The sequence below is a fragment of the Puma concolor genome, chromosome A2, assembly GCF_028749965.1.
Source record: "Puma concolor isolate L17-30 chromosome A2, mPumCon1.1.hap2, whole genome shotgun sequence".
NCBI lineage: Eukaryota > Metazoa > Chordata > Mammalia > Carnivora > Felidae > Puma > Puma concolor.
Genome location: NC_141668.1, coordinates 72,965,758 through 72,993,412, shown reverse-complemented (window position 1 = coordinate 72,993,412; position 27,655 = coordinate 72,965,758). Strand labels below are relative to the sequence as shown.

The 27,655-nt window shown below is 37.8% G+C and overlaps 1 protein-coding gene and 1 pseudogene across 1 annotated transcript; both read right to left on the bottom strand.

Annotated features, from left to right (window-relative positions):
- Positions 1 to 9,063: 9,063 nt before the first annotated feature.
- LOC112866331 (tubulin polyglutamylase complex subunit 2-like) lies at positions 9,064 to 16,085 on the bottom strand (annotated as a pseudogene).
- A 1,017-nt stretch (positions 16,086 to 17,102) lies between these two features.
- Positions 17,103 to 21,411, bottom strand: TFPI2 (tissue factor pathway inhibitor 2). The gene is made up of 5 exons (XM_025929872.2): positions 20,990 to 21,411; positions 20,503 to 20,685; positions 19,685 to 19,864; positions 18,295 to 18,465; positions 17,103 to 17,928 (listed from the first exon to the last, which is right to left on the bottom strand). The coding sequence occupies exons 1-5, from the start codon at positions 21,075 to 21,077 to the stop codon at positions 17,846 to 17,848; spliced, it is 705 nt and encodes a 234-aa protein (XP_025785657.1). The 5' UTR covers positions 21,078 to 21,411; the 3' UTR covers positions 17,103 to 17,845.
- Positions 21,412 to 27,655: the final 6,244 nt, after the last annotated feature.

Here is a 27,655-nt window from a genome sequence, read left to right as displayed (position 1 = left end):
TTGCTTTGGGTCATATAGACATTTTAACAGTATTTGTTATTCCAATCCATGAACATGGAATATCTTTCCATTTCTTTGTGTGGTCTGCAATTTCTTTTATCAGTGTTCTGTAGTTTCAAAGTATAGGTCATTCACCTCTTTGGTTAGGTTATTCCTAGGTATCTTATTAATTTGGGTATAATTGTAAATGGGATTGTTTCTTAATTTATCCTAATTCTGCTTCATTATTTGGTGTATGTAGAAATGCAAAAGATTTCTATACATTGATTTTGTATCCTGTGACTTTACTCAATTTGTTTATCAGTTCTAGCAGTTTTTTAGTGGAGTCTTTGGGTTTTCTATACACAGTATCAGGTCATCTGTAAATAGTGAAAGTTTTATTTTTTCCTTACTGATTTGGTTGCCTTTTATTTATTTTTGTTGTCTGATTTCTGTGGCTAGGACTTCCAATACCATGTTGGATTAAAGTGGTGAGAGTAGATATCCTTGTCTTATTCCTGACCTTATGGGAAAAACTCTCAATTTTTCCCATTAAGGATGATGCTGTGGGTTTTTCCTAGATGGCCTTTATTATTTTGAGGTATGTTCCCTCTAAACTTACTTTATTGGCAGTTTTATCATGAATGGATGTTGTGCTTTGTCAAATGCCTTTTCCTGTGTCTATTGAAATAATCATATAGTTCTTATCCTTTCTCATATTGATGTGATGTATCACATTGATTTGCAAATATTGAACCACGCTTACAACCCAGGAATAAATCCCACTTGATTGTGATGAATGATTACTTAAATGCATTGCTGAATTCAGTTTGCTAGTATTTTATTGAGATTTTTTGCATCTATGTTCATGAGGGATATTGACCCTAGTTCTCTTTTTTAGTGTTGTCTTTGTCTGGCTTTGGTATCAGGGTAAATACTGTCCTCATAGAATGAATTGAGAAGTTTTCCTTTTTTTCCTTATTTTTGGAATAGAGAAGAATAAGTATTAACTCTTCTTTAAATGTTTGGTAGAATTCATCTGTAAAGCCATCTGGTCCTGGATTTTTGTTTGTTGGGAGTTTCTTGATTACTGACTCAATTTCTTTGGTGGTTATTGGTTCTGTTCAAATTTTCTAGGGGCGCCTGAGTGGCTCACTCGGTTAAGTGTCCAACTTTAGCTCAGGTCATGATCTCACGGTTTGTGAGTTCAAGCCCTGCTTTGTGCTGTCAGTTCAGAGCCTGGATGAATAATATGAATAATAATAATGAATACATGTTAAATTTTTTTTTTAATTTTCTATTTTCCTGTTTCAGTTTTGATAGTTTATATGTTTGCCGGAATTTATCCATTTCTTCTAAGTTGTCCAATTTGTTGGCATATAGTTTTTCATAATATTCTCTTATAATTGTTTGTATTTATGTGGTGTTGTTATTTTTTCTCTCTCATTTGTGATTTTATTTATTTGAGTCCTTTCTCTTTATGTCTTGATAAGTCTGGCTAGAGGATATCAATTTTATTGACTTTTTTCAAAGTACCAGCTCCTGATTTCATTGATCTGTTCTATTGTTATTTTAGTCTCTATATCACTTAATTCTTCTCTAATCTTTATTATTACCTTTATTATTACCTTCTTTCTCAGCAATATATTTCAACAGCAATATACAATAGACTGAAAGTCTGTTGATCCTACCACTTTTTTTTTTTTTAATTTTTTTTTTTCCAACGTTTATTTATTTTTGGGACAGAGAGAGACAGAGCATGAACGGGCGAGGGGCAGAGAGAGAGGGAGACACAGAATTGGAAACAGGCTCCAGGCTCCGAGCCATCAGCCCAGAGCCCGACGCGGGGCTCGAACTCACGGACCGCGAGATCGTGACCTGGCTGAAGTCGGACGCTTACCCGACTGCGCCACCCAGGCGCCCCGATCCTACCACTTTTTATGCTCTCCCCTGATGCTTTCTCTTCTCTCTTCATCTAGCTTACATTTCATAGATAATAATTGTAGTCATATCCTTCCATTTATCCTGCATCTGTTCTTCTCTCCGTTCCATAACTCCATTCTGTGCATTCCTCAGTATTGTTCTAACATCACAAAAATTACAACCCTGGTTAAATTAATCTCTCCACTTGCTTTATGTCAGCCCATGAGCTGTTAATAACTGTAGAAAAATTCAAAACCGTATTCATGAAAACACACTTCAAGCCAGCCAGCTAGGCTGTCAGACCATCAAAGTGTATGCCATAAGGCCATTCATCTTTACCTTCTCCTGAAAGTCTATTTCATATATTATCTTCTGTCCTCGAACCACCTCAACCTCCTCTCCCTTCCTCACTTTCGACTGATAACTGGCTTCCTTACTGAGAAAATCAAACAATTGGAAGATAACTTCCACAGACGCCTGCCACCACATCTTCTCACTTCCGAGTATCTACATAACATACCTTGCCCTCCCATGTGTTGCCACAGATCAACCACCCATGAGCCAATCCAAGGCAAATCTCCTCACTTGTGCTCTAGATCCCATCTCCTGTTGCCTATACAAAAATATAGCTCCAAATTTTTTCTTTCCCATATTAGCTCTTTACTAGATCATTGCCCTCAGCATATAAATATCTGTTATTTCTCCTAACCTATATATAAAAAAAGCAAAATGCTTGATCCTACTTCTACGTGGCATAACTTCTCCTTTCCTCTCCTTTGCATCAAAACTTCTTAAAAGAGATGTCTATAGGAATGTCTCCAACTCCACCTTTCTCTTTCTTTCTTTTTTTTTTTTTTCTTTATTTATTTTTGAGAGAACGCAAGCTGGGGAGAGGTAGAGAGAGGAGGATGGAGGATCCAAAGTGAGCTCTGTGCTGATAGCAGTGAGCCCGATGTGGGGCTTAAACTCACGAACCATGAGATCATGACCAGAGCCAAAATTGGACTGAGCCCCCACTCAGGTGCCCCTCTTTCTCTTTCAAATTCACTCCATCCAGATTTGCATTCCCTCTATGTCCCCTAAACTGCTTTTTCCAAGGTCCTCGATGATATCCTCATTGCTAAACTAATATTCAATTCTCATTCCTCATCTTACTTATCAATGGCATCTGATGCAGTCAGTTATGCTCCTCTCCTTGATATACTTTCATTATTCAGTTTCTAGGACATAACCCTCCTCTTTAGTTGCTCCTTCTCAGTTTGCATTGCATTGCATTGCATTGCATTGCATTGCATTGCATTGCATTGCATTGCACTCCACTTCCCTTCTTCCCCCTCTTTGACATGACAGCACACCAGAGATCCATCCTTGCTTATATTCTCCGTCTGTCCTTATTCCTTTGGTGATGGCATCCAGTCTTAAAGCTAAAAATGTCATCTATATGCCAGTGGACAGTTTGCTCCTGAACTCCAGATCCCCGTTACCAATTACACATTGAATTGGAGATCTAATAGTTATCTCCACATGCGGCATGTCCAACACTGAGCTTTCAGTCTAACCCATACATATGGGTTAACATATGGTTAACCCTTCCCCATCTCAGTTAATGATAATGCTATTCTTCCAGATTCTAGCCTAAAAAACAAAACAATAATGAAACCTTGGCATCAATTCTAACTTCTCATCTTAAAAGTCTCACCCTTCTGTTTTTAAAAATATTTTTGGGGGCAGCTGGGTGGCTCTGTTGGTTAAGCATCTGACTTTGGCTCAAGTCATGATCTCATGATTTTTGGGTTCAAGCCGCATGTCAGGTTCTGTGCTAATAGCTCAGAGCCTGGAGCCTGCTTCAGATTCTGTGTCTGCCTCTCTCTCTGCCCCTTCTTCATTCGCACTCTGTCTCTCTCTCTCAAAAATAAATAAAAACATTAAAAAAATTTAAAAATATTTTTTCATAATGCTTTTTGAAAGTGAGTTATAACTTACATACAGTAAAGTACAAAAAGTGATTTTTTTTTTTTTTACTAATTTATGTCCCTATATAGCAACCATCCAGATTGAGATATGGACTGTTACCACCACCCCAGAAGCCTACCTCATTTCCTTTTAAGGTTAATATACTCACTTCTGACCTTTATCAAAATAAAGAGTAACTTATCTTCTGACCTTTATCACAATAGATTAGTTTTGCCTATTCTTGACCATCATATAAATGAAACTATACAATATGTATGGGTTTTTTTTCTCTTAGTATTACTTCTGCTAAATTTATCTGTGCCGTTGTGTTCAGTAGTGGATTTTTCTTTCCACTACTGTGTATTATTTCATTTATTCACTCTCAAGTTGGTGGATAGTTGAAATGTTTCCAGATTTTTACTATTATGAATAAAGCTAAAATGACCATTTTTACATGTCTTTTGATAGACATATGCATCATATTTCTGTTGGACATGTACTTGGAAGTATAATTGCTGGGTAATATGGTACCTGTATGGTCAGTTTTAGCAGATTCTGCCAAAGAATTGACTAAAATAGTTGTATCGATTTACACTCTTTTGAACAATGTGTGATAGCCAGAGTTCCTGTGCATACTTGCCAACACTAGATATTGTTAGCTCTTTTTAGTCATGCTTATGGGTAGATAGTAGTATTTTATTATGGCTTTCAAATGTATTCCTGATCGCTAATTCTGTTGATCACCTTCTCATATGCTTATCTGCAATTTGCACATTCTGTTTTGTAAAGTTCCTGTTCATATTTGTGTCCCATTATTTTTTTTATTGATTTTTTTCCTATTGATTTGTTGGAAAATTTTTATAGTCCGGATATGGGTTCTTTGTCCAATATATGCACTGAAATTAACTTTTTCCAGTGTTTGATTTACTTTTAAAATCTCTTTTGATGAAAAGATCATCTTAATTTTTATGAAGTACAATTCACCAATGTCTTTTATAGTGTGTTTTTCGGTCCTATGTCCCTTGACTACTCCAAGGTCATAAAGATATTCTCCTACATTTTCTCCTTGAGAGCTTTATAATTTACCTTTCACATTTCAATTTATGCCCTATTTCCAGTTAATTTCTGTTTATTGTGTGAAGTAGACATTAAGGTTCCCTTTTTTTTTCACATGGATATCCAATTGATTGATCACCATTTATTTAGATCTTTACTTTCTCTCAGCAATGACTGTGATCTTCATGGTAGAGTTCTTGTACATATTTTGCTACATTTATTCCTAGGCATTTGATTTTTTGGACACTTGTATATTATATCTCATCTTCTAATTGCTTGTTTCTGGTATATAGAAATACAATTTATTTTCATATTGATCTTGTATCCAGTGACCTTGCCGAACTCACTTATAAATGATATAATTTGTAGATTCCTTTATATTTTCTAGCTATTCAAATATGTTACTGAAAATTATGATAATTTTACTTTGTTCTGTCCAATATTTATAGATTTTATGTCCTTTTCTTGAAATTTTACAGTGTTGAGGAGTTCCAGTAAAATTTGAATAGAAATGATAGTATTGGACCAATTTGTTTTATTCCAAATCACCGGGAAAGTATTCAATATTTCATTTTTAGTTACAATATTAACCATAGGTTTTTGTGGACTTCCATTTTCAGATGAAAGAGGATCTCTTCTATTCCTATTTGTTGAGATTATTTTTTTATCATGAATTGCTGTTCAATTTTATCAGATATCTTTTCTGCATCTATTAAGATGATGGTATGATATTTGTCATTTAATGCTTTTGGCAATTATTACCCTATTAGAGACTCGAAAAATAGGAAATGTTATTATTTGCTGAAAGTGATTTTGCAAATTGGGATTATTTCATGTTAAATCTCTGGAAAGTTGAAAATTGTGGCTTCATTTTCTTTAATGGATATATAAGTGATCAGAATTTTCATTTGTATGTCAGTTTTAGAAGCAAGGCCAGCCCATGGTTATATAATCTGGGAAATGACATGCACTTATAAATGTCTTGCACTAATTCAATTCTTTACTGTCACCATATTTAAATTTTTTATCAATGTTTGAACAAAGAAACTCTCATTTTGCACTGGACCTCTCAAATGATATAGTTATTCTTATTTTGTCACGTGTGGTTTTAAAGGTATTTGCTTATTTAAGTTATCAAATTTATTGGTATTAATTTGTTAATATCCATTCTATTTTCAAGATCTTTAGGATTTGTCATGTCTGTTTTTCCACTTATGATATTGATAATTTATATTCTTTATCTTTCTTTAATATCTTGCTATTAACAAAATATTTGATTTTTTGAGAAATAATTTTTGATGTATTCATTTTCTTTACAATGATGTCTGCTTTTTTATTTTATTTTATTTTTTTATTTTTTAAATTTTATTTTTTATTTTTTTATTTTATTTTATTTTTAATTTACATCCAAATTAGTTAGCATATAGTGCAACAATGATTTCAGGAATAGATTCCTTACTGCCCCTTATCCATTTAGCCTATCCCCCCTCTCACAACCCCTCCAACAACCCTCTGTTTGTTCTCCATATTTATGAGTCTCTCCTGTTTTGTTCCCCTCCCTGTTTTTGTATTATTTTTGCTTCCCTTCCCTTATGTTCATCTGTTTTGTCTCTTAAAGTCCTCATATGAGTGAAGTTACAGGATTTTTGTCTTTCTCTGACTAATTTCACTTAGCATAATACCTTCCAGTTCCATCCATGTAGTTGCAAATGGCAAGATTTCATCCTTTTTCATTGCCAGTAATACTCCATTGTGTGTGTGTGTGTGTGTGTGTGTGTGTGTGTGTGTGTATAATATATACATACGTACATACATACATACCACATCTTCTTTATCCATTCATCCATCGATGGACATTTGGGCTCTTTCCATACTTTGGCTATTGTTGATAGTGCTGCTATATGGGGGTGCATGTGTCCCTTGGAAACAGCACACCTGTATCCCTTGGATAAATGCCTAGTAGTGCCATTGCTGGATGTAGGGTAGTTCTATTTTTAGTTTTTTGAGGAACCTCCATACTGTTTTCCAGAGTGGCTGCACCAGCTTGCATTCCCACCAACAATGCAAAAGAGATCCTTTTTCTCCACATCCTCGCCAACATCTGTTGTTGCCTGAGTTGTTAATGTTAGCCATTCTGACAGGTGTCAGATGGTATCTCATTGTGGTTTTGATTTGTATTTCCCTGATGATGAGTGATGTGGAACATTTTTTCATGTGTCAGTTGGCCATCTGGATGTCTTCTTTGGAGAAGTGTCTATTCATGTCTTTTGCTCATTTCTTCACTGGATTATTTGGTTTTGGGTGTTGAGTTTGATAAGTTCTTTATATATTTTGGATACTAACCCTTTATCGGATATGTCATTTGCAAATATCTTCTCCCATTCTGTCGGTTGCCTTTTAGTTTTGCTGATTGTTTCCTTCACTCTGCAGAAGCTTTTTATTTTGATGAGGTCCCAGTAGTTCATTTTTGCCTTTGTTTCCCTTGCCTCCAGAGACGTGTTGAGTAAGAAGTTGCTGCGGCCAAAATCAAAGAGGTTTTTGCCTGCTTTCTTCTCGAGGATTTTGATGGCTTCCTGTCTTACATTTAGGTCTTTCATACAATGATGTCTGCTTTTAAAACATTTTCTTCTATTCCTTAGGGAGTACTTAAATATGTTCAATTTGTAGTTAATTTTCTAGTTCTTTGAGATGGTAGATTGGAAGATTGATTCTCAACTTCTTTTTCAGTATACTAATTTAGAGCTAAGAATTTCCCTTTGGCCACCACTTTAACTGCTTCTCAGAATTTTTGTCATGTCACATTTTTTTCATTCAATTTAAAACATAGTCCATTGTGATTTCTTTTTTGACACATGTGCTATATAACTGTGTATTTAATTTCTAAACATTTAGAGATTTTCCAATAATCTCATATTAATTTCTAGTTACCTATTATTACCTATTATATTACTGAGATGGTTGAGTTTAAGTCAACCATCTTGCCATTGTTTTCTAATTGTTTCATCTTTGTTTCTTCATTTATCTTTTCTGGTCTTTATTTATTTATTTCTGGTCATTGTTTTATTTTTTTATTATTCCATTCATTACTCTATTAGCTTTTTAGCTATATATATTTTGTTATTATTTCATTGATTATTCTTAAAGTCACTGTATGAGTTCTACACGGTAAGTTGTAATACTTCCCAAAGCATACAAGAAACAAAAATAGTTTAATTCCATTAATCAAAACACCTTTGATGCCATCAATTTCATATATTTTAAATGTAAGCTTTTATATGCATAAGATATAATACTCAATGCTTTTAAACAGAATGTTCATTTATAGTTTTTTTCCTTTACTGGAAACAACAAACTTTATAGGAAACTGAAAAAAGGAACAGAGTGAGAATTACTTATGAAAGACAAAAAGCACATATACAATTGTATCTTTAAGAATTTTAACAGGGGGGTGCCTGGGTGGCTCACTCGGTTGACGTCGGACTTCAGCTCAGGCCATGATCACACAGTTCATGGGTTCCAGCCCCGTGTCTGGCTCTGTGCTGACAGCTCAGAGCCTGGAGCCTGCTTCCAGTTCTGTGTCTCCTTCTCTCTCTGCCCCTCCCCACTCATGTTCTGTCTCTGTTTCTCTCTCAAAAATAAATAAACATAAAATAAAAATTTTAAGAATTTTAATGGAACATGATACCCATCAAATTGAGATATCCACATTCTCTAACAAAAATAAACTAATCTGGGAAAGGGCAGCATGAAAATATTCTGATTCAGTGCTGCCCAAGAGAATTTTCTGTGATGATAATACTAGCCACATGAATACTCACAACATAACTAATGTAATTGAGGAACTGAATTTTTAATATCAACAGTCACATGTGGCTAACAGTTACCAACAGAGCAGCACCATTCTAATGCTTCATGGGTCAAAACCAATGGTTTCTCCGGAGCCCTTCTCTAATCACTGCTGAAAAGTGTAGAGGGTTGGGAGTGGAGAGAAAGGAAAGCTCTTTACAGATCTGTTTAGCTACTTAAACAAGTTCTGAAACTCCACAGCTCTCCAAAGCTGAGGGTAAGGAAAGGACTCTGGGGGAGACCTGAGTATGCCCTTGAACTCTTGGCTAATGCTGACAGGAGTCAAAGGCCTAGGATTTGGCTCACTCAGATGGGAAGAGGCTTGGGCCGTCTGTGCATGGAAATCATCGCTGTGGAACTGGCAGGGAGGTGGGGATGCTCATTTCCAACAGGGTTTCCAGGGCTACAAGAGAATTTAGAGGTGAAGGAAGGAACTGAGGGCCCTTTCTGGCCACCTGCAGGCTCGTTGGGCTCTTTCTTTTGGGGGATTAAGGTCTTGTTCTTGCTCTTGAACACTTTGCTGCGATCCAGCTTGTTCATGAAGGAGTTGGTTTCTTCTGTGAGCTGGTTTGTGTTGTAGGTGATGGGTTTATAAATGTTGAACCATTGCTTGACTTGTGGGATGCCATAGTTGGTGAAGTCATACTGCCACTGTGGCAGGCCCAGATACATGAGGAGCAGGACATAGTAAGCGGTAAAGGTATCTGTGAGAAAATGCGAGTATAGGGGTGCCTGCGTGGCTCAGTCAGTTGGGCATCCACCTCTGGTTCAGGTCATGATCCAGCAGTTCTTGGGTTCAAGCCCCCCGTTGGGCTACAGCTTGGAGCTTAGAGACTGTTTCAGTTCTGTGTCTCCCTCTCACGCTCTGCCCCTCCCCAACTCTCTCTCTCTCTCTCTCTCTCAATAATACACATTAAAAAAAAATTAAAGGAAAAAAGAAAATGCCTGTATAACTCTCTATCTAGTAGCCAAATTTCAGCATCTTGTGCTATTGCTGGCTTCCCTCTTTTGTAGGCAAGGCAAACCTTCCCTTCCCATTGCAAGGATCCAACTCAATATCACACTGTAAGAATCAAAGTGAGGCTTCTCTGGACATTCTCACTGGCTTCAAGTGCATCAATCCTCCAGGCCTGCCGAGGTGGTGCATTAGGGAGTGAATGCATGGAAGACTGGTTGAGTCAAGTTGGCTTGGAGATGCTGTTATGTGCCATGCTGCCCACTGGAGTGGTGTGCTCGTCCAGCTTCACACTCATGTCATGTGGCAGCCACTGGTCATCAGGAAAAAATTTCTTCACATCCTCAGCATGCACTTGTTATTTTGTTCCCATGGAGAAACCCATATGATGTTCAGCAGGTGACTTTCTGTCACACCTGGGGGTGACTCTAGGCTTCAAGTGATCCCCCACAGCAGCTTCTCCAGGTGTGGCTTCCTGAGGCCTGAGGGCGGTGTCTCCAACACAGCTATGTGTCCCAGCTCCGCACTGTGAGAGCAGCAGCAGAGATGGGCTCATTTATAGTTTTTGATGTTTACATCTTCTAGTGTTCTCATTCCATTTTGCAGTTATGTGCTTCCATCTGGAATCATTTTCCTTCAGAATTCCCAATAATGTTACTTGTAGTGCAAATCTGCTGGCAGCAAATCCTTTCAGCTGTGTTTAACTGTAAACATCTTTACTTATCCTTCGATTCTGAAGGATTTTTTGCTGGATATAGAATATTGGTTTGCAGGGTTTGTTTGTTTTTCTTTAGCACTTTAAAATGTTAATCTGTCATTTTCTGACTTCCATAATTTCTGTGGAAATGTCAATCATCAGCCTTTTTGATGCTCATTTGGAGGTATTATCTCTGTTTTTCTAGGTATATGAAGATTTGTTTTTAGCATTCAGAAGTTGGACTGTGATGTGCTTAGTTGGTTTTGTTTGTTTTGTTTTATTTTCTATGTGGGGTACACAGAGCTTCTTGAATGTATAGTCATGTCTTTAATTAGTTTGGGGAAATTCCTAGACAATATTTCTTCCAATATTTCTTTTTATATATATATATATATATAAATATATATATATATATATATATTTATATATATATATAAGCAATATAATACTTCTTATATATATATATAAGCAATATAATACTTCTTATATATATATATATATAAGCAATATAATACTTCTTATAATACATAAAACCTTTCTTATCTCTTTGTTCAAATGTTACTGTTTTACTAAGGAAGTAGCACATGATCTGGGCTTTGGCACAAACATCATACTTCCTGCTTTCTTGTAATGAGGCTACATAATCAATTTAAAAGTTGAGAAAGTGCTAAATTAATCCAGATTTCTGACATTTTATGCAATAATGTAACATCATAATCCAACAGGCAAAGGGAAAATAAAACAACATCACTGTTTACACAAATTGGAAGAAGGTATCTCTATATTATATAACTAACAAGGAATTCTTACCCAGAATGCATAAAAAATATGTTAATTATAAAAGACACAAAGTCAAATGGAAAAATGGGAAAAGAGTATAAAGAGGCAATTTATAGAAGAATAGCCAATAAAATGTGAAAAAATAATTTTCAATCCCATTACTAATCAGAAAATAAAAATGAAAACAGTAATGAGGTATAACTTCTCACTTATATGAATGTCAATAAAGACATCATTGATGCACAATGTTGCAAAAAACTTGAAGAAATATAAATTTGTATACATTGCTGGCTACAAGTATTTGGAGAGCAATTTGGCAAAATCTAGTAGGTTGAATGAACTTGTCTTTGACAATTTCACTTTTATGCACATATATGTGTGTAATGAGATATGTATATAAATATTCATTATTGTTTATAATAACCAAAATTTGGGAATAAAGTAAATATCCATCAACAGGGAAATGAGCACACCGTGCTATATTTATGTAATGGAATACTATAGAGTAGTAAAAATAAATGAAGCAGATCTTCATAAAACAAAATGGATTTAGAGGGTATATCCAAAACAATAGTAAAAATGCATGATGACAATGGATATATATGGTGTGACACCATATGAGTAATTTTAAAGCACATAGAACAATACTTCATGTTGCTATGAGTTATTATATTTATAATACAAGCATTAAAATATGCAGAGAATTGTGGCACCTTAATGGCTCAGGTGGTTAAGTATCTGACTTTGGCTCTGGTCATGATCTCGTGGTTCATGAGTTTGAGCCCAGCGTTGGGCTCTGTGCTGACAGCTCAGAGCCTGGAACCTGCTTCAGATTCTGTGTCTCCCTCTCTCTGCCCCTCCCCCACTCGTGCTCTGTCTCTCAAAAAATAAACATTAAAAAAATTAAAAAGAAATATGCAGAGAATGTATACACTCCAATATCAGGAGAGCAGTTACTTCTCATGAGAGAGGAAAATAGGATGAGGTGCATTTTGAATCTTGAGCTCCATTAAAATAGAAAAAGCTCCTGAAACAAATCTGACATCTTTTCTAAACTGGGTCAATTATACTAGTTTTCTGTAATTTTCTGTACAGTTGAAACCTTTCATGATTAAAATTAAATTGTAAAATTTAAGCTCTATTTTTATGTTAAAAATTTTGAGCTGAGTTTAAAGGAAGTATTAACCTTTAATGAAAGAAAATGTATAAAATTTGTAAAGGTTCAACCTTAGTAATAATCCTGGAAATACCAATTAAAATAATGATGAGATATAATTTTATTATGACAAAGAAGTGAATTTATTTTTCTGCTCGTTTAAAACCCAGTGTGTTGGGCATTTGCATACATTCTTAGATTCTTAGATGGAGATAAACTGATAGAACTTTGTAATGTAATTTGTCAGCATATACTGAGAGCATTAACATGTTCATACCTCTTGACTAAGTTACTTCCCCTTCAAGGGAACTGAAGAGTGGTTGTTAATTAGTGATGAAATTTTGGACTATTTTTATTCTTATCTTTATAGATACTTTTAATTTTCTATATAGTATACAGTGAGTATAATAACATATTTCAAAATCAAAATATAACCTATTAGTTTTGCATGAAAAACTTGAACACCCTAACAACAAAAATCCTAGGAAAATAACTAAATGCTATCTTAGTGCAACTAGGAAGTTGTATTAGATATAGCGAAGCCACAGGACAAATGATTAAACCTGGTTGAGGTAACTCAAGGAATACCGCCAACAAGAAGATTCAGCTTACCAAGTGGTTAGTAAAGAGGGAAGGCTATTCATTTCAAAGAAAACAAAAACTTACACTGAGGCATAAAATAGTGTTCCTCAAAGTGTGGCACAAGTATACCTTCTAATCATCTGGAGTCGTTGTCTGTCATGTTGCTAACTCAAACCCACTAAATCAAAACCCCCAGTCATTGGGCATAGGAGCCTGCCATATAACTGGCTCCCTGGATGGTTCTCATGTGCAAAATTCGTTAATTACATTACCAAAAAAGCCAAAGCAGTATCACATTCTTTGGAAACTGAACATGATTTAGTGCAACTGAATTGTAGCTTACTGGTGATGTTGGAATGGGGGAGATACATCTGGAGAGGAATGTCATGGCCCACTTTTAAGAAGCCTTAAATGACACACTAGGGGCTTGGGCAGTTAACATGAAGATTCAACAGCAAACTTCTGAAGAGTTTAAGAGGAGTAAATCTTGATAAGATTTTTTTTCAAAAAGATTACCCTGGCATCAGTGTGGATGATTGGATAGGGAGCAGACAGGCAGGGAGGAAATTTGGGAAAATGTTTTAGTTTTCCTGGAATAAGATAAGCAGCACTAGAATAGACTTGAACAGATATACTTGGTTACCAACTGAATACTGAGTGAAGACAAAATAATTTTGGATGGTTCCAATGCCCACATTTGCTTGCCTTCATTCTAGGCTTAAAATACCTAGACGAAGAATCTCTTAAAACTACAAACTCCACTTTTCCACCTTTCCTTATTTTTATCACAAGACCCATATTTTACTGGAGCCACTATTACAATACAGGAACAGATACTCCAAAGAACATTACGGAGTTACATCATTAGCTAAATGTCTACGAGACTGTTGGCAGAGATAGCATGCATATCTAGAGATGCTGTGATCCAGGCAGTTTTAAAGGCTCCACTGCAGTTTGTATGGTTAAACATGTGACAGTGTGTGTGCATAGAGCAGGAATGAGTGGCGGTCCAGAGTAATTTTTTTTTTCAATAAAAGACTATGTTATTTAAAGCCAGCCTGTTCTATTTTGTGTCTTTTTGTACCTAGAACGAGACATTCCTTTTAATCAGGCTGTCTGGTGAAACCACAGCAGTGACTTGTCTTCAGGCTGTGGCGAGAAGGAATTTCACTTAGACTGCAGGATGACCTACAACAGCTTTATATACTTCATTAAAATAAAATGGCAGAGGTTTTGGCGTATTAGAAAATTGTTTTCAAAATTCCTACCCAAGCTGGACAGAAAGCTGCAGCTGTAGCTGAATGTAGGCTGAGCCGTCTCCTGAGGGCTTTGGCTGCAGGGGACGTAAAGGCAGCAAATACCAAATCAAGCTTCCCTGTAGCACTTGGAATCCCCAGAATTCCCAAAGGTTCTGTACATAAGATCCTCAGAGTACATAAGACCCTTTTGCTCTGATCATTCTCAAAAACCACCAAGAGTAGTCACAAATACAGGTCTTATTCCACCAAAAACCTTTTAATGACATGCTGCATCCCATATAAAAGCTATAAAAGCATTGGCTCCTCCTCTCACTCCTTTTAAAATTTCATTGGTTTGTTGGAAAACGTAAGGTATTTTTCCTGTAGAGTGGCCAACATTATGGATTTGGCTGGTTGACTTCCCCTGGTTTCTTCCAACTTGTTCCTTTATCCCCAATATTGCCTCATGAATGATAGATCTAGAGGTTTGATTAACTTCGGGTTCAATTTTTTTTCTTCAAGATTTCTTCATGGGGAGGAGGTGTGTGCTACTTCATCATATCAAGAAGCAAAGAATGTCTGTTGCCACTGAAATTATCCATGGATTCAGAGACATAAGCCTAATTCCTCCATCAACCTTTTGAGCCACGACTTCGGCATCCACAGATGATCATTACCCAGATGCATACTTTCATTAGAGGTATCTTCTAACATCTTCATGCATGTATAAGGTGAGATTCTTCTATGAATAACTTTTATACACTATTTAGTTTCCCAGTGGTATAAATTTAATGATAAATAAAAAAGGATAAATACTTTATTCTTTCTGTTAACTTACCAATTTTCAAAGTAATGGGAGAGTGCCCTAGCAGTCTCCAAATGTGACCAAGGAGGCGTGCATGTGTGTGTAATTATTAATTCATTTTTATATATTTACATATATTGTGGTCATTATTTGTTTTGATGTTCATATTGCCTTATTTTAGATCATTGAAAGGCCCTTGTTGTTACCCTCCTGTTTTTATGATATGATTCATTAGTCTTCTTTTTTAACGGTTTTTAATGTTTCTTTTATTTTGGGGAGAGAGAGAGACAGAGTATGAGTGAGGGAGGAATAGAGAGAGAGGGATTCACAGAATCCAACACAGGCTCTAGTCTCTGAGCTGTCAGCACAGAGCCCCACGTGGGGCTCAAACCCACACACTGTGAGATCATGACCTGAGCCAAAGTTGGATGCTTAACCAACTGAGCCACCGAGGTGCCCCTGATTCATTAGTCTTTGATAGCTTCCTCACTATCTGGAATAAGATGGCCTAAATTCATCTTACATATTTCCAGTTCTAGACCTGGAGTTGGTGATTTCTCCTCAGAACCCTGGTAGGTGTACTTACTGCCACTGGATTATCATTGCTTCAAGGACTTTTAAATGGAAAACACTTTTATTTTTTTAAAAGAGAAAATATACTTTCAATTCATACTAATATTTGTAATTCCAATTTAAAAGTTAAAGGCTTTTTCTTAATTTCTTAATTTCATACTTCTGTCTTTTTCTCTTAACACTGAAAATCTTGACTTCTAAAGAAATATATTTTCTATATATGATAGGTTCAAAATAACAGTATCAATATTACTAATGACTACTAATCTGCATTTTCAGATTTCTTCAGAATTTATATGACCATTAGATCATAGCCTTTAAAAGACATATAGTCAAAATACTGGCTTTGAAAGTCACCGGAAACAATTACATATTCTTTGTATAGTTATGCCACCATCTGATGTTCATTTGGGTTCAGTTGTTTTAGTTTATTTCTAATTGCAGAAGGAATGCTTTCTATTCTTGTTAATTTTGGTTTTAAATTATGCAGTGTTTGCATGGTATAAGATCAAAACTATATAATATCTCCATACCTGTCCCATCCTCTGTTTCCTCCTTCCTGGTATAGGCAACTATTTTTAATATCCTTATGTCCTCTGTGATGTGTATATTTTATTCATATTGTTCTAGACCCTGTTTTTTAAATGTATTCTGAGGATAAGATGATACCCATATATAGATATTTTGCTCATTTTTCATCCATAATTTCTTCAACCAATCCCCTATTGATGGTTATCTGGTTTGTTTCCAGTTTTCAGTTGTTCCGAATAATACATCAATGAATGTCCTCAGGCTTATACCATTTTGTACTGTTCTCACAATACCTTTGGGATAGATTTGTTTGTTTTGATTTTATTTGAGAGAGAGAGAGAGAGGCAGAGGGAGAGAGAGAAAGAAAGAGGAGAGAGAGAGAGAGAGAGAGAGAGAGAGAGAGAGAGAGAGAGAATCTTAAGCAGGCCCCATGCTCAGCGCAGAGCCTGATAAGGGGTTTGATCCCATGACCCTGGGATCATGACCTGAGCTGAAATCAAGAGTGGGATGATCAACTGTGACCCCTGGGTCACCCAGGTGCCCCTGGGCTAGAATTTTAAAAGAGGAATTGTTCAAGCAAAGGGTAAATGCATTTATAATTTTGCTAGATTAGGGGAATACTTTTAAACATATTAATCTTGCCATGAAAACGTAGGAATTAAAAAAAAAGTCATTACAGAAAAAAAAAACTGTTTAACTGGAATGATCATATTTATCAAGAATATTTCGGGGCGCCTGGGTGGCTCAGTCGGTTGAGCGTCCGACTTCGGCTCAGGTCATGATCTCACAGTCTGTGAGTTCGAGCCCTGCGTCGGGCTCTGTGCTGACCACTCAGAGCCTGGAGCCTGTTTCGGATTCTGTGTCTCCCTCTTTCTCTGACCCTCCCCTGTTCATGCTCTGTCTCTCTCTGTCTCAAAAATAAAAAATAAAAAAATGTTAAAAAAAAAAAAGAATATTTCATTAGTGGAACTTAAATTATTAAATTCATGCATGCTCTCTGGTTTAATATAAATAAACACCTTGAACAGTTAAAAATTTTAACAATTTTAGTGGTCTCCAGTTTATTATGTCTTAGGAAGTAAGGTAACGATAGAATATTAAAAGCCATCTATTCTATATGTATAAACATATATATACACATGTGAATGGGGATGATGGATGGAAACGCAGTTAAAGAGAGAGAGAATTTTATCCCCAGAAGAAAACATTTCTGATTTTAATAAATTTGCAAACTTTTTATTCAGTCAAAAAAGTTATTTTATTGTCTTTTAAATGACACAATAGAAATAGAAGTTAATCATGTCTACCTAACAGCACTTGTAATATTTTTCTCAAGTGTTGATAAATCCGCAGGTTTGTTTCCTTGGACTTAAAATATAATTCAACTTTTAAATGCAAAATGAAATGTATTTGCTGGTGCTTTTTATGATCATATGTATTAAGACAACATGATTATACTGTCTTATGCTTTTCAATTGCTATCACCTTCTGATTTCAGGAAGAACAACCCCAAGAATTGGGTGAGTCATATTTGCTTTTATATCTTACGCACAGTAAGAATTCAGCCTCATATAGGTGAACAGTAAATTAAAAATAATAGATTCACATTTGAATAGCAGCTGGTTATGTATAAAAATATACAAAAAAGTAACCTGTAGCAATAAAAACTGGCAAGTAAATCATTAATGATTCATTTACCCATGTTATATTATTATTCAGATATAACCGTAAAGGCAGTAGCATTCACAAAATGAAATATAGAAAAAAAAAGTTAAAATTGCCTCTTCCAAATCTTCACCCGTCTGTTAGCAAAGAAAAGTTTTGGCATCTTCTTATTCTTTTCCTTCTTCAAAGCTAAAGTCAACAAAGTAAAAATAAATATCATATATCTCCAGCCCATACACTCACTTTAAATCAACAGTGCCGACATGCTTACCAGCTCACCTCAACTGTTTTTAATGATTATAAAGTCAGTTTTACTCACTATCCACTCAAGTTAGTAACTTTCTACCTTTAAAATGCAAGGATACAGCTACTGTCTATTGTAGCTAGACAGCATTAGCATTTGACAAAACTGACCAGTACTAAAATGCTATTTATGTAGAAGTAGTCTTGAAATGTCAATATGCTATTAGGAAAATGGATACATAAAAATATAAATTTGCTTATAAATTATTTATAAAATTAGTTTAAAAATGGAATGAAGAAAAAAATCATTACCTTTTACACAAACATGTTTGCAATCCTTCATGTTAATAAAGTTATTCTCATTCCCTCCACAGCCAGTATAGGTGAAGGCCTCACAAGCTTTGTGTCTCGGATTAAAATAATAGCGAGTCACGTTAGCCGAGCATAGTCCTTCATCTTTTGGACTATAGCAATATGATGGACCTTTATTAAAAAAAGAAAATAAAATTAGAAATGCAGTAATACCAGAATTAATAAGTTGTGATTACTGAAGTAACTGAAGAAAATCTAATCCCATAGAAGCTTCATTCTGAATCCAAAATATCATACTAAACCATTTAAAAAGCGTGTCTCAATTTTCAAGAAAGCTTACATGCTATACTTTGCTAAATCTAAAATTTTCATAAACTGGAGAGAATTTCTTCCGAAGCTATGTCTTTGTATCATTTGAACGTGTAAAAAAATTGAACCCAAAGAACAGATATGGTCTGGTAGAAATGGGCTATGTTTCAAGGGCTGATATATGTCATGCTTTAGTAAAGTTTCTTGTGTTGGTAGGTTGATTTTAAATGTTTTTATCAGCTCTCCTTCCACTATTAATCAAGAATGCATGTATCTATTTCCCAAGTAGCCACTGGAACATTTACATTTACACAAAAAATTTAAGGAAACACCAGCAACCACCATCTGTCCATTAACTCAAGATTTTACATTTTGAACACAGCAAATAGCTATAGAGCTCCCTCAAATCTCTGCCAAAGCAAGTTTTCCTTGTTTGTTAAGTTTGTATATATTTGTGTATGTCTGCTATGCCAAGGGAAAATGCCTGTATTGTCTCTCTCTACAAAAATGCTGCCCTAGTAACACATCATTTTTAGGGAGTGAGGGGGTGAGGATGTAGGTAAGAACAAAGAAGGGTAACAAAGAAGGATAGAAATCTCTTTGTCCTGCAATTTGCAGTTACTAAAGGATACAGAAATCTAGCCAAAAACTTTAGATAGAAATTTTGAGTTTCACCATCTTAAGTCTGTATATATTCCACTGTCTCCTATAATAAGTGATTCCAAACCTGAGGTCATGACATTCAGAATACTGTAATTTTTATGTGTAAATTAAGTAGATAAGAAATAGTTCTAAAGAAACAATCCAGAAGAGGAAGCAAAAACTAAAATCATGCATGGCTTTGTGACTTTCCAGCCCTGAGAACTTGGCAAGTCATGAACTTCTGGTAGCCTGTCCTCTCATATGTAAAAATGGGAATAATTCTACTTCCTCACAGGGCAATTGTGTGAAGATCGATATCATACTATATGTGAAATCACCAGAACACAAGCCATGTGAATTCCACATCAAACTGTTGATTTTTTACTCCTAGAGTCTTAATAAAGAAACGAAATAGCAACACCATAAAAGTAGTATTTACTTTTTTTTGGTGCACAGAAGCCCATACAGGTAGCCTCATCTGGGAACCTGTTCTCATTGCTGTGACACCCGCCAGATAGGAATTTTTCACATGTCATGGAACTGAGATTGAAGAAATACTCTTCTCTGGGCTCTCCACACTGCCCCTCACTGACTTCCAACCTGCAAATTTTGGGAACTTCTAGGAAAAGGAGGGCATAAAACAGTGTTAGTCAAAAATTATCTTAGGATTACATCAAAACTTTACTATATTTTCAGAAAGAACTGGGGGAGAAAACAGCATCACATTTAGTACTGGGATAGTAAATCCCCAAGAGACTTTTCATTAATCCAGTTATTTTAGCTTTTTTTTTTTTTTTTTTTTTGTAACAGTGGCTCCAGACCTGAGTCAGCCAAACGTAGTGGGAATTCTCTGTTCTCACAGGGTGTTCTGATTTTTCTACACATGAAGTTAATTAAACTTATTCACACGGATGGATATTTTCCTTTGGCTTACTTCCCTGAATTGCAAAGTCCCATGTTCTGTTACTGGCCTTAACAGATACAATAAATATAATTAAAGTAAAATAGAAAACATTATCATGAATCTCCACAATCTCCCTGTACTAAGCCAAAACATGTTTGGGCATCCAGGGACAAAAGGAAAATTTATAGTTAGCTAAATCATACTTTAATAATAAAATCCAGTGAAAGTATTTCAGATTGATGGATGATCGACATGAGGAAACAGTGTCTTCAAGGAGGCATAAAATTAAATTACCACCAGCCCTTCCCTGCAAGGAGCGCGCAAGAGTTCTGAGCTTGCGTACAACAACTTACTCTCTATCCTCCAGCAAGCTTCATCGCAGGCCTCCCAAGTTTCGAAATTGTTGTCGTTGCCCTCGCAGCCCCCGTACATGAACTTGCGGCAGCTCTGTGTGTACCTGTCGTAGTAGTAACTGGGGATCCGGGCCCGGCAGGGCCCTTCGTCCGGGGGCAGGAGGCAGATCTCCGCATTGTTTCCTACAGGAGGGTCAAAAGGAGAGCCTGAGAGAGGGAAGGAGGTCAGCCACGTCTCCCGTCTCCCGGGAAGGTAGAGGCTTCCCGGGGGAGTTCTGTTCCGAGCAGAGGGGGGGGTTTGCAGGAGAGAAAGTACAAACTTCGGCGGGAGTGCCTCTTCCCACGGCTTTAGACTCCCTGTGCGGCAGGGGCCCGGGGAAATCCGGGTGGAGAGGGCGGGTGCTGGGGGCCCCACTGCCGCAGCGCCCTCACTGCCTACCTCAGCGGAAGCCCGGCGCAAAGAGGGGGGTCCCAGACCAGCCCATACCTGGTGCCTCCTGAACACCATCTCCCAGCACGGTCCCCATCAGGAGCAACGGCAGAAGTAACAGCCGGAGAGGTCCAGTAGGGTCCATGGTGTCCGGTTCAATTGGCCCTCGGGGCGAGGCGTTCCTTGAAAGTCCCGTTGGAAAAGGGTGCACAGAGTCCAGTCTCTAGGCGGCCTGGGTGCCGACGTGCTGGGTGCTTGCTTTATGTAGTAGGGTGAGCCGCCTCCGACCCCGGACGGGGCGGAGCGTGCCTATGCGGAGCCTGGAAGGGAGGCTGATTCATGCCCTACTGGGCTGTGTGACCCGCCACAGCAGGGCGCTGGAAAGTGTTCGGGGGAGAGGAATTCCCCACCAGGTTGAACCTGCCTCTCCCAAACTTTCTCTCGCGGCCTGGCGGGGGTGGCCAGATGTGGCATTGTGTCAGTGATGGGAAGTCGGCAAGCTAGAGGGAAATGACCTGGGGGTGATTGCACAAGGTTCCAACTTGCAGCATCACCCTGAAGCCTGAGTCCATGTTCTGAAAGCTCGAAATCCAAGTACTGCAAGGGCAGAAAGAGAGTGTGAAATTCTTTGGGCTGAGGGGAGCCTGGCTCATTGCAATAGATTCCTTCATTAGATTAGAAATTTGAGTATGTATATTTATTTACATTTATATGTATGTACACATTTCAGTCAAGATCTAATCTCCATTTAATAAAAGGCTCATAATATCTCAAGTGTACAGCACTATTCCAAATCAAGAATTCGAACATTTACAGCACCCCAGAGCATTCTCTCATACCCTTTCCCAGTCAGTCCTTCCCATCCCAGGCAGGGGCAACCACTTCTGATCCCCAGACATCCCTTTTGCCTGTTCTTGAATCACATGCAAATGGAATCCTAAAGTATGTACTTTATAAAGTTTTGTACTTCTTTGGCTCCACTACTGTTTTTTTTTCAATATATGAAATTTATTGTCAAACTGGTTTCCATACAACACCCAGTGCTCATCCCAAAAGGTGCCCTCCTCAATACCCATCACCCACCCCCCATCAACCCTCAGTTTGTTCTCAGTTTTTAAAGTCTCTTGTGCTTTGGCTCTCTCCCACTCTAACCTCTTTTTTTTTTTTTTTCCTTCCCCTCCCCCATGGGTTTCTGTTAAGTTTCTCAGGATCCACATAAGAGTGAAAATATATGGTATCTGTCTTTCTCTGTATGGCTTATTTCACTTAGCATCACACTCTCCACTTCCATCCACGTTGCTACAAAGGGCCATATTTTCATTCTTTCTCATTGCCACATAGTATTCCATTGTGTATATAAACTACAATTTCTTTATCCATTCATCAGTTGATGGACATTTAGGCTCTTTCCATAATTTGGCTATTGTTGAGAGTGCTGCTATAAACATTGGGGTACAAGTGCCCCTATGCATCAGTACTCCTGTATCCCTTGGGTAAATTCCTAGCAGTGCTATTGCTGGGTCATAGGGTAGGTCTATTTTTAATTTTCTGAGGAACCTCCACACTGCTTTCCAGAGCGGCTGCACCAATTTGCATTCCCACCAATAGTGCAAGAGGGTTCCCGTTTCTCCACATCCTCTCCAGCATCTATAGTCTCCTGATTTGTTCATTTTAGCCACTCTGACTGGTGTGAGGTGATATCTGAGTGTGGTTTTGATTTGTATTTCCCTGATAAGGAGCGACGTTGAGCATCTCTTCATGTGCCTATTGGCCATCCGGATTCCACTACTGTTTTTAAGACACACCATGTTATTGATAGTTCATTCCTTTTAAATGCTGAGTCCATTCTTCCAATGTTTGAATATATTACAGATGTCCTGTTAGTGGACATTTGTGTTGTTTCTAGTTTGGGACTGTTAGGAATAAAGCTACTTTGTGTGCACACACAGCTTTTATTACTCTCGGGTAAAATATTTATGAATGTTAAAAACTGCCACTTTTCCAAATTGATTATACCATTTTATACTCCGCCCCCCCCCCCCCCCCCCCCGAGCCACGTGTAAGTATTGTAGCTATGTTTTTTGAGCTGGAACATCAAAGTCCAAAGAGAAGTGGGCTTAGGGGATCACAGATTCGCCCCTTCCTGCACATTTCCTAATTGTCAGTGCATCTTTATTAAAGTTCACTGCTCCTTTAACATGTTAGCCCCAGTCTAACCTTTTATTTACACAAAACAAATTATTCACATTTGGTTTTCACATAAAACGTTAAAGATATTTTTAGAGAATATTTTAATGGGTTCTCTTGATGAATGTGTCTTCCCTTCCTCCCCTTTTTCCTCTTGTTGTATTTAATATTTTCAAGAGAATAGTTATTCCTGGCTTCTCCTGAGGGTCTGGATGGAGTTTACGAGAGTTCTCTTCCAAGTTTCTGAGAAACACTATGCTCACACTTAACAGTCTGGGACATTTTGCACACTATATCCCTCGTGCCAGTTTTCATTTATCCTGATGTCACAGCATAGGATCATATTCTTAAGAAAACTAGCCTCTTCTGGAAATATTCAGTGTTACTGATGCTGTCAGATTACCAAATATCTGTGATTAAGACTGACAGTCCAAGATATATAGATAAATGTTTAACAACCAGCTCTCAGGAAGGGGAATACCAGGAGGGGGTGGGCGTGGGTGGTGTTTTTGGTGTGTATAGTTTACTGATTTCCATGGTATAAATGCTCCCATCATGGCCAGTTTCAGGCTACCAGAGTTGGAAATAGATAGGTACAGCATGAGCTGGCTTTAGCACACCAACTACTGAAATAGCCAGCTGGTTTGGGAAAGACACATTCCTAGGAGAAGCAGATTAGACCCTCTCTGTACCTCTCAAATGTTAATAGGAGAGGGAAATTTTACCAAACAGCCAGTATCACATTCAGGGGAAAATTCAACTTCAAATCTATCTATTTTCATTCTTCTGAGTATGATTACATACATCTCATACGTGGACTAAACTAAATTGAAGGACTGATTCAAACTTGTCATTCAGCAATGGCTGTTGTCACGTCTGTTCTTTGTTCTCAGGTGCTGGTACTTTTTGATCATCTTTTGCTTCATATAAAATGAGGAATCTTTTGGATTAGGGCAGACTGTTTTGGGAAATTGCATGCTGCAATGGGAAAATGAATTTTACTCCTTGCTCCTTCAGACAAGTCACATAAACTCTCTGAGCCTCAGTTTCCTTATCTGTAAAATGGGTAAAATGACTATTCTTGTTTACATGTGTGTTATAAGGATTAAAAGGCAAGTGCGTAGGCATGCAAAGAGATGTGCTTCAGCTTCTCACACACAGGCCCAGAATCCCATTGCAAACCTTGGCACAAAACTTTAAGATCGAGTATCAACCATAATCAGGAAATAGCAACATGATCAGACAAACAGCAATACAATCAGAAAACTGGCCTTGTAAGACTGAAACCTTTCCACATTGTTCCCACCAGCTCTCCTCTTGGCTGAGCTCAGAGGCTACCCCTCTGCCTGGGAAGGTGTCACACAATCAGATACCTATCCATGATGGTTTCTTCTGGGGAAATGAGCCTCAGGATTCTTTCAGCCAGAGCAGTGTACTTAGTCCTGCTAAGTACTCAGACATGCTGTGTTACAAACACATGGAGGGGAAGGGGAAAGGGCCAAAACCAGGCTTTTCACCCCTCTGTGGTGTAGAGTCTGTGGACACAGGTCAAAATTAGAGTTCAGAGATATTCTAGAAATGTTAATTTCCTTCCTTTATTCTGTGTGCTGTAGGGTGCATCTCTTATTTTTTTTTAAGTTTATTTATTTATTTTGAGAGAGAGAGAGAGAGAGAGAGAGAGCAAGCAACAAGCAGAGAAGGGGCAGAGTGAGAGGGAGAGAAAGAATCCCAAGCAGGCTTCATGCTATCAGCAAGGCCCTACTCAGGGCAGGGCTCAATCTCACAACCTTGAGATCATGACCTGAGCCACAATTAAGAGTCAGATGTTTAACTGAATGAGCCACTCAGGCGCCCCATAGGATGCATCTTTAACACCCCTGTGACCACTGAGCAGAGACAGGGAAGGAGAATTGAACAAGTGAAGACAGGTAGAAGTTTGAGATTTTCAAGCCAGGTTATCAGGAAGGAAATTACTCCTCTTAATTGCAAAACACTTCAGTATTTTTATATCCATGAAAAAGATACCTTCCAATATAAGGGGAATCTAAATTTCCTGGGACTACTTTAAATTAATGAATTTATACTTAGGACCATGTGGAAGGGCCAAATGACTACTACAATCAGCCTCCATAGGGACGTCATATTACTTCCATATCCTTAAACTAGTATCTAGGCCAAAGGTTACCACATAGCAAAGGAAAAGAATTCCTTTATCCAAAGTCAACAGGAAGTGCAAGGCTGGAGGGAACTGGGAAGAACAGTCACCCAAATTGATTTGTCATTGTTATACCAAGTAATAGCTTTAGTAGCTGTGGCCAGAAAGTAGAGGTTCAAAATAGTTTGGAGTTCTGTAAAATAAGGCATGGAATTCTTATCATTTGAGTGCTAAAGGAACTATCAATATCATCTATTCCACTGTTTTCACTTCACAGAATTATAAATTGAGACCTGGAGAGATAAAATGGCTGGTCATGTTTATTTACCTTAGTTGTTGGCAGAGACTAGAATCCAAGTTCTGATACGCAGGCCTGTATTCTTTCTAAGCCCATACATGGGCTCTTTCTACTGTACAAGGCATTGGAGGAAAACACTAAAAACCAGAATTGAAGCACACAGAAGCTACAGTGACTTCAGGAGCACCTGTGCATGTGTCAGATCCTTGCTTCTGTTCTTTCTCACCACCACCACCACCCCCGACCCAGTAAAAAATGGATATGAGGTTGATTTGGAACACATTAGCTCCTAGAATTCCCAGTCCTGAAGTATGATGTTCTGTCTTTTGAGAGCCACACATGCTTGGACTGTCATCATGAATTTTAGGAAAGGATTGAGGCAGATGGTCCTCCTCTCTGTCAGACACCTTAGAGGTGGCATGGTTAGCTCATGAAGGAATGAAGAGAATTAATTGAGTCCGGTGATTTGGGGGATATGTATTATATAACATAGTCACTTAAGGAATTACACTGATAACTCCTTAGTAAACAAAATTCTTGCTGCCTTTTAGATTAAGCCCTCACAAAATAAAATCTGAAATGAATCCAGCTGGCTCTAACAAGAAGTTTACACATTTGATAAGAAAGGCAGTTAATCTTTTCTGAGAGATTAAGGATCACGAGGAATTTGTTAAAGTTTAGGCAACTCCTTCACCAAGGCGTTTTTCTCGCGAGTTGGACCACATACGAAATGTTTACTCTATTGCGCCCTCTGTCGGACATAGAGTGCATCTGTGAGTCTTCTATAATAAGATGGAGCCACATAAGCGGATGAAACCTTCCCTATGCCTAATTTTATTATTCTTGTTCTCCTTAGGGAGAACGAGATAATGGAGTATTTAATATGTCTTGTACCATGGTCATTTTTTCATTCACCTATTTTTAAAATAAGCAGAGTTAATATTTAACATGTGCCAAACCTTGTGCTAGGTGTTTGGGATACAAAGACAAACACATTAGGGATCTCATAGCATAATGGGGTAGACAGATGAATATCACATAACCAAATTGCAATATAGTGTTTTTGGTACAATATTGAATTATGTACTAGGTTTTATGGGATCATAGAGGAGGAAATAACATTTTATCAAGAGCTCAATTCAAAATAATAGGCAATCCATATAAACATATCTAACATTGTATCTTCTATGCCTATGGGACACAGAGACTCATTCTTTCAACAGTTAGCTTTTTTGGTTGTTTTTTTTTTTTTTTAAATTTTTTTTCAACATTTATTTATTTTTGGGACAGAGAGAGACAGAGCATGAACGGGGGAGGGGCAGAGAGAGAGGGAGACACAGAATCGGAAACAGGCTCCAGGCTCTGAGCCATCAGCCCAGAGCCTGACGCGGGGCTCGAACTCACGGACCGCGAGATCGTGACCTGGCTGAAGTCGGCCGCTTAACCGACTGCGCCACCCAGGCGCCCCAATTTTTTGGTTGGTTTAAAATTTTTTTTTTTTAACGTTTATTTTATTTTTGGGACAGAGAGAGACAGAGCATGAACGGGGGAGGGGCAGAGAGAGAGGGAGACACAGAATCAGAAACAGGCTCCGGGCTCTGAGCCATCAGCCCACAGCCCGACGCGGGGCTCGAACTCACGGACCGCGAGATCGTGACCTGGCTGAAGTCGGACGCTTAACCGACTGCGCCACCCAGGCGCCCCTGGTTGGTTTTTAAAGATGCTGTGGCTCTAGCAAAGCGTTGCCTTCTGTAGGAAGGTAGAATCTCAGAAACCCCCTTTCTCTTCTACCCAGATGTATGTTCCCTCAGCTATCATGCCTATCTAGGAGGCAGACCATCTTTTCTCTTGCTCAGGGTGCTACATATTTAACTATGTAGGGCATCTAGAAGGTTGGGACAAATTTGGGACTATTTCATCCAAGATGTTTCAGGCACAGTACAGTCTCACCATCTGTCCAAAACTCTAGCCTGGGCTACCAATCCATCAGAGAGTGGCATGTCAGGAAGTGGGGAAGACAGAGAAAATCATCTCTAACTCCTGAATATCATGTGGGAACCTCAACAGCAATAACTATAATGAT